Here is a 12,052-nt window from a genome sequence, read left to right as displayed (position 1 = left end):
AGTTATTTGCCATTGAAAATGTTGATTTTTCGACAAAAAAACTACGTTTTCAGACGATTTTTCGCAAATAACTCAAAAAGTAAATATTTAATTGAAAAAATATGCTTACCAAAAGTGTAGCTTATAAAAAACCCAAAAAAATGGTGTATCATTAAAGCATATCAATCAAATAAAAACAAAGTTGTAGCTCATGAAAAATACGTTCTTATTCGTCTAATTCCAAATCGAATATTTCAAGGTGAAATCACCGAAAAATTAAGCACTTTTCGGGAAAAACCCATTTAAACTTTTTTAAAGTGCTTATAAAAATCTTTCTTTTAATTGTTGATAAAAGTTTTAACATTAAAAATAAGCGAGTTACGCTCAAAATAATGTTGGCCCTCTTTTTTTTTTGGAAAAAATCATGAAAATCTCGCCGTGTTTAGCTACCCAAATGAAATTAATCGCTACCGCTTTACAAACAATTTACTTACCTATCCATTTCTTATATGATCTGTCAGTCTCACCGGTTTAAAGTGTTTATTTTTGAAAGGGTTATAATTGAGAAAGCTTGAATGGGTCACTAATCACGAGTGTATGCAAATTTTGAACAGCCATATCTTAACCAATTTTTGTCTTACGGAGAAATAAAAACTAGCATATTTATAATAGCAAAACCTACATTTTTTATTGTTTAACATTTTTCTTATCACTAATACTTTTTAAGTTATTTTGAAAAAATGAAATTTTTCAAAAATTTTTAGAAAATTTTTTTTTACTATAAAACCAAATGTTTTAAAAAATAAGCACTTCAAACCAATCAAACTTACAGATCATATAAACAATACACATACAGTTAAAATAGATGGTAAAGCCAAACGATTAATTTCATTTAGGGTGCTAAATAGAGGGAGGTTTTCACGATTATTTTTAACAAAAAAAAAACGGCCAACTTTTTTTTTTCAGTGTAACTCGTTTATTTTTGATGCTGTAAACTTTTGTAGAAAACAAATAATAAGCTTTTTTTCGATACTTTAAAAATGTTAATAAGGTTTTCCCGAAAAACGCTTCTTTCTTCGGTGATTTCGTGTTGAATCACTCGATTTGGAATTAGACGAATAAGAACGTATTTTTCATCAACTTTGCTTCAACTTTGCTTCTATTCAATTTGTAGACTTTACTGGTACACCATTTTTTTCGTTTTTTTATAGGCTACACTTTTGCTAAAAATATTTTTTTTCGATAAAATATTTACTTTTTGAGTTATTTGGGAAAAACGGTCTGAAAACGTAGTTTTTTTGACGAAAAATCAATATTTTAAATCGCGAATAACGCGAAAAGTATTGACTTACTTAAAAAACTTTATAGAACAAAAGGTGCTTAAAATAAGTTAATTTATCTATTTCCGGCCTTTAAACACGCGTTTTTCACCCCCCGAGAAGGGGTAAATGTCACCCCCCAAGTAAAAGCAACCAACGGCACAAATTCAACTTTGAAGTGGAGGTTAAGTAGAACCTAAATCCAAATTTTCATGCAATTCGGAGTTGCCCCTGGAAATTACACTCCAAAACGGTCATTTATTGGGCTACTAACGAAAGATCCAAACGTCCGCTATGATTACTTGTCAAAAAAGTTTACATTGACTTAAAAATACCTAGAAAATTAAAAAAAAACGTCAAATTTTTTGACAAATGTCCATAGGCGGACATTTGAATCTTTATTAATTACATGCGAAACTACCATTTTATATCTATTTAATTTACTCATCAAAATCAACTTAAACTTTTGACTTTGGGTGGGAACTTTTGACTAGTACTAACCTAAAAACGCATTTCGAAAAAACCTATAACTTTTTTTGGAGCTGAGTGCAGGTCTATTTTTTTTTATTCTGTGGACTAGTTTTATCAAATAATGCATTTCTGATTTTTTCCGTAAAGTGCGCTACATTCCAAAATCCAAAAACTGGATTTTTAGGAGTTTTTGGGGGATGTTCTTTATTTTATAGAGTGCAAAATAGATTCAATATAGGTTTTTTATAGGTTATCTATATTTTGAAGTAACTTCTTTTTCTATGGTTTTTAAGGGTTTTGCGATTTTTGTAGGGTTAATCATATGTTTTAAGATTGGTAGAACCTGAACCAGTTTTTTCATTTTTTTATGTTTAAAAATAAAACTTATCTTGGGAGCGAACGCAGAATAATACCTTTTTTTTCTTAAAATGATCTTACCTACTTCTGAGTAGGTTGATGTTTCATATTTGTCAAATGTCAAATATTTTGTGGAAATTGATCACAATGTTATATTATTAAATATTTTTAAACGTCTTCAAATGCCTTGAACATTTATAGTATAGTATTTTTACTACAAAAGCGATATTAAGTAGGTCAAAATTTTTGACATAAGAGAACTGTCAAAACATTAGAATGTGACTTTTCATTATTGCCATGTTTATTAATAAACATTATTATTATTAATAATCTTAAAACATATGATTAACCCTACAAAAAATTTATTAATAAACATGGCAATAATGAAAAGTCACATTCTAATGTTTTGACAGTTCTCTTACGTCAAAAATTTTGACCTACGTAATATCGCTTTTGTAGTAAAAATACTATACCTTTTCTGTACTATAAAACAATGCCTAAAGAGTTTTTGTTAAAAAATTTCTATTCTTATCTCGCCTCTTAGTGTGTTACATTTATAAGACTTAGAAATAATTAAATACTAGGATTGACAAATCCCGAAATGAACAAAAAATACCTACTGATAAAATGACACGGTGGCACTGACAGTGAGGTATGGGTAAACGTAAATAAGCATGCGAATAAGAAGCAGCAAATGATCTTACTTATTGTACCTCTCTTGATCCTGTCGCAGGTGTTGTAGTTAGATCCAGGAACAGGTGGTAACTTTCTGTTGGGAGGTGCGATGTAGCCTAGTTCGTCTCTCAAATCGGGACGACGTTTGTCCAATGTATTAGTAGCGTTGCAGGATTGGTTATAGACGACGTCATCTAGAGAGTAAATAATATAGTAATATTGTTGGTTTTTTTAAGAGTATGGGAGGTATACAAATGGATGATGTGAGTAACACAATTAAAAAAGAAAGTTGAAAAAGATATTTTTTTGATAAGTGATTATCTCATTTCTAATTAGAACACTGAAATACGTTGTCTCTATAAAAAGTAGTTTCCAAGAGCATCGAGTATAACAAAACAGTTATTAAAAATAGATTTGATCTAAAGATTTACAGTATAATAAAGGTACCCAAAAATCAGGGGTCGCTGGATGACTTAAGACAACTTGAAAGTTTCAAGACTATACTGGGACATTCCAGATGACACCTTAGAGCCTTAAGGAAACCTAAACCCTTACTAAACTACCTTAAACAGTTTTTTATGGGGTTCTAAAGGGCCCAAGATTTTCTGATTCAAGGATACTCTGCAATGACGCAATGGGCTCTGGAACATTTCAAAATAACTTAGCATGTGTCTGAAAGTCTTTGGAGTATTTCACAATATTCTGGAATGTATCGATAATAACATGCGATATTTCGAAATGTTCTTCAGAGGACTTCAGAAGCAGCCTACAATGTGTAAAATGTCTTTGTTAAACTTTCGTACTTTCTGGATTTTTTGACCAATTCAGGAATATTTAGTGGTTGTGAAAGACAGAAAGATCCTATGCGCTTTGCTAAATTGTTCCAGGCTGAATAAAATGATCTAGAACTGTGCAGGAATGGTTAAGACAATCTACAGAAGCATGGAATGTTATGCGACTACCTTTTGAATGTATCAGCAGATCCTTTAGGTCGCCACGGTCGCAAGGACAAGACTATTTTGGAATGTTAGAGGAAGTTTTGATGGAATCAAGACTATCTTGAGTTGTTTTGACGGATCCTATACGAATTATTTGTAGTCTAGAATATTTCACAGGACCATCCTGGCACGAAGGGTGTTCTAGAAAATCTCTAAAGACTACAATGACATATTTTAAGAGATTCTGGAGAACTTCAGGACATTATAGAATATTTTTGACCATCCTAGAATGATACAGATGACTATGATTATTTCTTTACTAACCTAACACATTTTAGGAAATGTACCAGAAATATGGTACATTTCTGAAGAATGGCGTGGAATATCTACGGTCTGTGCAGTAGTGGCGAGGGGACTTGAAAGTTGTTGATTAGAATATCGCTTAGAATGTTTAAATTGTTACCAAAAACGCGAAAAAAGCTTGAAAACCTACCCTGAAATCTTCAAAAAATTCTGGAGGACATCAAGGCAGGTTACAATGGGTATGATATATTTAAAATACAAAATTTGTCCAGTGTTCCTATTAATTTGGAGTGAAAAACTTAAAATCCAATAGTGAATACATTTTTTAACCATATTAGAATTAAATTTTAGTGTAGAGACTCTCATCTTATGCTTTTCTACTCCATTTGTATTTATTAATAAGTCAACTAAAACGTAAATAAACATGGTTACAACAAATAATATTTTATTTTGGTCTACATGGTAGTTTCATTTGAGAACGTTTTTAGTTGACATATTCTACCTATAGTCATTGCATAGATAATGGCTGATATAAAAATGAATGAATGGTGTACCTAATAAAAACAGTAAAAGTGGGTTTTTTATATTGGTTATTAAAAAACTAACTTTATATTGGTTATTACATATTCTGTAGAACCGTGTTATGGACTTATGGACTATAGAGGAATAATATAGAAGAATTTTTTAGACTGACCAATAGAATTTCTTCGGATTAGTGTTTTTCTTATTGTACAGGCTAGCAACTTCACGAACTTTTTTGTGCATATTGAACATGTCATATTTCTTTTCTAATTCTACCATTCTAATTCTTCTTCTTCTTACGGTGCCTATCCGTTTATGGCTATCTTTACTTTGCTGCCAGCTATTTGAAATAGTCTGGTTGTAGACGTACTGAACCACTCTCTCAGGTTTTGAAGCCAATATATTCTCCACCCTGGTCCTTTCTTTCCAAATACCTTGCCCTGAAGAATGAGTTGCAAAAATCCATATCTCTGTTCATTCCTCATAACATGGCTAAGATACTCTTGTTTGCGTCCTTTGATTGTGTTTATTAATCTCGCATTCCTTGCCCATTCTACGTAAGACCTTAACATTGGTCACACGATCCACCCACGAAATTCTTAAAATGCGTCTGTAACACCACATCTCGATTGCCTCGAGTTTTCTTAAAGACTCGGAAAGTGACTCTACTCCGTATAATTCCGTAGAAAATACATAGCATCTGAAGATAGAGATTTTGGTATAAGTGGTAAATCGTGACTTCTAAAAAGAAACTTTATCATTTATGAACGCTGATCTCGCTTTTCCCATGCGTTTTTTTTATTTCACTAGAATGGTTCGATGTCCGATTGGCTGTTTATGTTGGTACCAAGGTATGTGTAGCTGTCCACCCTGTCAATTGGTTGTTGGTTAACCAAAAGCCGTGTATTTAATATTTTGCGCTTACTGACTACCATGTACTTTGCCTAAATTACCTATGCAATGACCAAAAACATTGACTACTTCTTAAAGGTCTAGATTCTATAGGCAAAGGCATAAAAACAAAAGCAAAAGACGATGAGATGAAAGAATGGGCCATACACATACAGTCGCTGCGCAGTCTGGTTTGTAGAGGCCCGTGCGCCTTTCTCGAAAGCGCAACGCAAATGACAACAATACCAACGACCACAACAACAACAGTGGCAGCCACAGGGACAGCAATATTCCAGTCCACCCAATCCGGGATCCAAGGAAAGAGCAATTTCATGGTGGGCATGTCCCGCGCTGGGGCGATAGTACCTAGAATACCAAAAACATAATGACTGTACCTTTGTTATAGTTTCCTTTGCCGCGCAACACACAGATCACAATTATGGCAACAATTATGACCAGAACGGCAGCCACTACAGGTACTACAAGGTTAAGGTTGGCAAGGATTATTTGTATGGTGTCCTCTTTGGGGATTTCGCGCGCCGGCGCAATAGTACCTGAAACCAAAACACAGGGATTGTGTGTCAACGGGTATTGTGAGGACTCTACGCAGTGCTCAGGTTCATTAAAATGACAATGCCATATTTCATTATTTAGTTCTGCTGGAGTTAAAGCGTACTACCGAGGAGAGGTAGTGCTAAGGACATGAGCTGAGGCTACGACGTGATTTTGCATCGATTATTGGTGAGCTACGACGAAACGCTTCAGATGAAATGGTACTTCATAAAGATCATGTATTTGTCGTAACGCGAGAGTTCGTGATCCCACAAATGGTAACGGAAAGTTCGTAACGCTGTTAATTCGTAACGCCGTCAATTCGTAACGGCAACACTTCGTAACGGCGTCAGTTCGTAACTATACATATTCGTATCGTCATAATTCGTAACGTCAAAATTGAATTATTCTGTTTTATTTTTTTAACGTTTTTCAACTTAACAAATCAGCATCAGGATAAACATGTTTGACACATTTTATAGTTCGTGGAGAAATATATTGTGTCTTAAAATAAATATAATCTATCAAAAACATGTAATAGTTTTACTACTTTAAAAAGAGATAATTCAGGATAAACATTTAAAAAGTATATTCTTTACTCGTCATATTTACAAAAATATATGCAAAGATATGTGCAAAATATATTTAAACAGAAGTGGTCATAAAAAAGAACTACCACTTTTAGTGAAGGAAAGTATGCAAAATACATTCATTGTATACATTTAGTAGTGCTAAATTTGCTAAAAACTAAATGGCGTTAAAAATTATACCGTTACGAATAGCTGTAGTTACGAACTGTCAATGTTACGAAGTGCCGGCTTTAAGAATTGACGAAGTTGTGGATTGTCCGTGGATTATCCGTTACCATTTGTGGGGTTACGAATTGTCGCGTACGAGATGTCAGGGAACTTGTTTTTATAGGACGAAACTTAAGCTTCTGAAACTTCCCCAAGCCGATGAATTCTTCTAAATTTAGTGCAGTAGGGTATTTATTGTTATAAAAAGTAAACACGTATTGAAGAGGCAGATATATAAGAGGCAGAGGCAGATACAAAACACGTATATAAGGCAGATTGTATCCTAACCGATTTTTGACGATAAAACAACTAATTACGAGCAAGCTGTTAAAAGTCTTCCGTTGATCACAACTCTATTTTAAATATTTATTATTAATAGAAGACTTAGAAAGTTTTGGCATTTGTCGTAACTCACCATAATATTGCTAAACCATTTCATGTACATATTTACATATTTTAATAATTCACAACTGGCGAACACAAACAAAGATGCATATAACTTTTTTTGAACAATTCTGATGAAATGTTTATTAAAAATACAATTACTTGTTATATCAACCCTGGTTTTTGAAATGGGCAATAAATAAATGGTTCATAAAAATGTTCATTCATAATGCAGCAATAAACTTTCGAACAGCCAGAACAATACAAGGAAAGGGAAAGCAGATGGATAAATGGTCTGCCCCTAGGAAACGCAGAGCTTGGAATGAAACCTTGCCAGAAGAAATCGGGATTTCTAATCTTGTTTCTTGGAACCGTCATAATAGTGGCGATATATATCTCCCTAATATATACTAGGAGAGTATAAGAGTCTGTAGAGCACATAGCAGGAAGCATAGCAGGAAAAAAAGCTAATCTATGCTTGGGATTTGAACGCAAAATCTATTTCATGGAAGGCATCAAATAACGACAAGAGGGCAGAAACGTGGAATGACATCATCCGGGCCTTAAATTTGGTAGTACTCAACAACAGTAAGGCGACGTTTTTCAGGGGAGAAAGACACATATCGACGTCGCAATGGCAACGATGCCGATAAGGAGAAAGGTGAGAGAGTGGAAGGCCATGCCTGAAATTTCGAAGAGATACGAGAAAATAAAATATATGGCAGAAGGATGCAGTTCGCAAGATTAGGGTAGCACATAATTGTCCCTATTGGTGGACTGAGACTGAAGATATAAGAAAAGGCTACAGTCAGCTAAGAAGAAACGTCACAAGAGACAAAGGAAGGCCTCGAGTGATGGAAGAGGAGATTAAGAGTCATGGAGTAAGAGCTGGTGCGGGAAATAAATGGCGAAAAAAGGAGATGTTGGAAAAAACTTTGCGAATATCTTAAAAAAGAATTTATGGGGAAACACCTACCGAATAGATATTAAGACTTTTAAAGAGATATGAGGCTTCCTTAAGATCGAGGAGGGTCGGAGGAAAGATCTGGCCAAGGTTTTTTTCCACAGAGGGAAGAAATAGGGTTTACACTACTCTAGGTGGAGACACCTAAGACTGAATTCATAACGAAAGAAGTGACAAAAGCTCGCAAAAAGCTCAAACCAGGAAAAGCGCCTGGACCTAATACGATAGATCCACATATAATAAAAGACCATCATTGAGGAAAAAGTACATCAGGGTAAGGTGTCAAATGCTATCACCATGAATGTTGAAGTCAGGCAAGGTTACGTTATTTCACCTACAAGATATCCTAACTTGAGGAACATAATATACATCTCCCGAGGTATTTACCCTAGAATTTACCCTAGTCTATTCTGCTATATACTTGCGAGATTTCGAAAGTTGATAAAAAATAACAACACACCACCAGATGTTTATCAATTATAGTCTCAGAAAAATTATGATTTTATAATTATGAAATTTGGTGGCCTAAGGCCATTTCAAATGAAGAATTGGAGACGGAGATAAAGAAGTGACGAAATATTTTAGCTGGAATCCTCATGAAACGAAAAGGTGAGGTAAATCCCGAGGCGAGGACCACCGACAAGAAAGCATGAAACGTAGGAAAAAATCTTCAAGATACCCCATTCTCCTTGGAAGCAGGAGCTAAGAATTGGAAGCAGGAATTTTGACGGATCTCAGGTAAGGCCGGCTATAAAATATTCACAATTCAGATAATCACTGACTCAAAATTGAGACCACTGCATGGTTTTCTTTTGTTAAAGTTGTGCAAAATTTTCTTGACAGATTCTTGACTGCCTAAGGGTTTACTGCAGAGAACTGCAGAGAATATCTAATGGTATTTTCGGTGTCAGGGCACCAAAAGTTAAAAAAATTAATAGTTAAAAAGTATGGCACCAAAATATGTGTTCACCGGTGATTATAGTTAAAATTAGGTAATATGTATAATTTATTCCTTAAAATAGTTCATTACTTTATATTAGTATTATTAGAACTTCAAAAAATAAGTTGTAAATTCTAAAAATTTGTCTAAAAACGAAATGAAAGGCATTCAAAATGATTTTAATAAAAAAATGCATAAAACACCTATATACAATAACATTAACAAGAAAAAACATTAACGCAAAGGCCAAAAATGCAGTTCAATACACGTAAATATCAAGTAGTACCACCAGACATCGATTACAGTGTTGCCGTTTTCCATAATATAAGTAAAATCGGCAACAGAGCGAACGAGTGATACTTCTGTGTACTGAAGTTCATTTTTGGCACAAAAGTTTTAAATGAAAAACACTTCTTCTACATCTAGAATTGAATTCATGCATTTCACACTTATGTTTTACACTTTCGTTTTAAATATTTTTGTAGTCCTTATGTGTAGATACGTTGAGAACTAAATAATAAAATATAGAATATACATGTAGATAACACATAATTTTTGCTTAGAAATACTTATTATATAATCAAAAATCTACTTCTTTTCGCATTGTACCTATATACCTAACTGAGTCCTTGACAAAGCTAAGTCATTTAACACGTTAAACACGGTATTTAAACATTTAGCTGTATTAGAGAGATAACAGCATCTACTAACATATCTACAAATCTATTAAGATGTCAATTAAAGCTGTAGGGTCAGATAATAGAACAAGTGGCGGAGTTTAAATATGTAGGCATCACATTATCTAGCTACGGAAAGCTAGAAACAGCAGAAGTGGAAGATCTACTGAATACAGCAAACATAGTTGCAGGTGATCTGAATGAAACAATATGGAGAAATAAAAATATCGGAACAGTAATGGAAAGCAGAATTTACAAAACAGTCATCACATCAATACTAACATACTCGTCAGAAACACAACCTGATACAGAGAGGACAAAAAGAATGCTAGAAATAGCATAGATGAAAACCCTTAGAAAAATCGATGATAAGACACTATGGGACAGAGCTAGAGTAGAAGAGTAGAACGGAGCGATCATATGAGCCGAACTATAACTAATAGTGTAGTACAGACGGCGAGAGACGGTTCCTCAACAGGAAGACGATCAGTGGGAAGACCACGAAAACGATGGAACACTTACTGGAGGCATATTGAAAAAGAGACAGAGTCATATCTACACAAGAAGAAGAAGAGGAGAAGAGCAACATGGAAATTTTTATATTAAATATTAATATCATTGTTGGTCAGTGATAGAAGTTAAATATATTGATGAATTCTGTTGTTAATAAATATTGGCTTGAATTAGAGTTTTGGCAGAAGTAGATTTTTTAAAGTTATATAAACTATTATTTAATAACTAACATGCATTAATTAATATTAATTTGTAGAAATGTCTTATATTTTATTTTTTTATTCACTATTGATAAGAATAGAAGCTTTAAACAATTACATTATGTATTGACAAAGCTGACTGAAACAGGCACAATTAACAAATCATTAACATTATTTGTATGATATACAAATATTAATTGAGTCTAAGAAGTTGAATAACATTGTATTGTATTGTAGAAGAAATGTAGTAAAAGTCACTTTGAATGCATCAAAAAGGATTTATTGCAATGAAAGTACTACTATCCGTACTAGTGTCTACTACTGTAATAGTACAATGAGTAGTGAAGAGTGTGATGTCTGAGAACTTGGGAGACTTAGGCAAGCCGCACACCAAAGAAACATGAAACGTAAAACATGAAACATGAAACGTAAAACACGTTCATGAAAATAAAACACAGGTAAACAAATCTTGAAGTCCGCCTACCAATGAAACGAGTGTGATTCATGCTCATAAAACATTTTTATTTTCGGAGAGTTTCATAAATGGCCGGACGTCTATTTGTTTAGGAGTGTTTTATTTCCATGAAACGTGATTTACGTTTCATGTTTCTTTGATGTGCGGCCTGCCTTAGACCCCGGAAAACATGAGGAAGACATCAGATATGATGTCGAAAGCTCGGCACAGTGACAACCGATGCGGGTAAACCCCGTGAGTTTAATATGCATTTTTGTGGTAATATTAATCTTAGTTTTGTTCTAGTTCTGAAGACTGCATACTTTTCGAACAAATGGAAATATGCAAAAATCATACCTGTACAAAAGCCAAGAAAAGGCCGTAGAAGATAAGAAAGCTCTACCGATATCTCTACTGGAACTACTAGGAAAAACGTTGGGAAAAATAATCTATAGAAGAGCCTATACATATTATCCAAGAATGTCTGTTTGGATTCAGAAGGAAGAAATTGCAAAGTACAATTAGTAAGAGTAATCAGGCAAACATTGACTTCAACAGAAACAACAAAACAGGAATGGCTATATTAGATATAGACATAGAAAAAACTTACGGCATAGTTTGTAAAAAAGACAAAATATGCAAGACGAAAAGAGCTAGACTGCTTCAGTACTTAGTCAACATATGTGATACATATTTGACTAACAGGTTTCAGCTCACCAGAAGATGTCTACAATGCAACCAGTTCAAGAAAGGATGCCTCAGCGTAGCATTCTACTACCGTTACTAGCAATATTTTTGTTTCGGGCCTAGAATGCTAGAACGGATGCTAGAACAAACAAAGTCTTCTACGCAGATGACATGGCGATCTACACTGTCAAAGAAAACAGAAAAATCACTACCAAGAGAGAATTACAGAGTTCATGGACAAATGGAAGATCAAAATCAACACGGAAAGTCTCAATTCAGCATCTCTACACCGCAATGTGAACCACTCAGATAAGTAATAAGAATGAGTGAAAAATTTGAAAATTTTGAATTATGAACTAATCATCGACAACTTACGTTCCTGAAGGCTCAATGCTTAACATTATGCAACTGACAAGAGAGGGCGAAAGG

At 33.9% G+C, this 12,052-nt stretch overlaps 1 protein-coding gene across 9 annotated transcripts in view; it reads right to left on the bottom strand.

Annotated features, from left to right (window-relative positions):
• The window catches only part of LOC114337166 (cell adhesion molecule Dscam2), a 477,141-nt gene that overhangs the window by 55,718 nt on the left and 409,371 nt on the right, over window positions 1-12,052 (bottom strand). For 4 of the 9 annotated variants that reach the window (XM_050660810.1, XM_050660804.1, XM_050660806.1 and 1 more), the window contains 2 exons: window positions 5,630-5,821; window positions 2,831-2,995 (listed from right to left, as the gene is read on the bottom strand). In XM_050660810.1, coding sequence (XP_050516767.1) covers window positions 2,831-2,995; window positions 5,630-5,821 — 357 coding nt within the window. Of the gene's footprint in view, window positions 1-2,830; window positions 2,996-5,629; window positions 5,822-5,850; window positions 6,010-12,052 lie in introns of all 9 variants that reach the window. The other 5 variants (XM_050660803.1, XM_050660808.1, XM_050660802.1 and 2 more) reach the window with 3 other exon arrangements.

The sequence above is a fragment of the Diabrotica virgifera genome, chromosome 9 (assembly GCF_917563875.1).
Source record: "Diabrotica virgifera virgifera chromosome 9, PGI_DIABVI_V3a".
Lineage (NCBI taxonomy): Eukaryota > Metazoa > Arthropoda > Insecta > Coleoptera > Chrysomelidae > Diabrotica > Diabrotica virgifera.
Note: the sequence above shows the minus strand (reverse complement) of the source record. Positions and strands in the feature narration are given on the sequence as shown.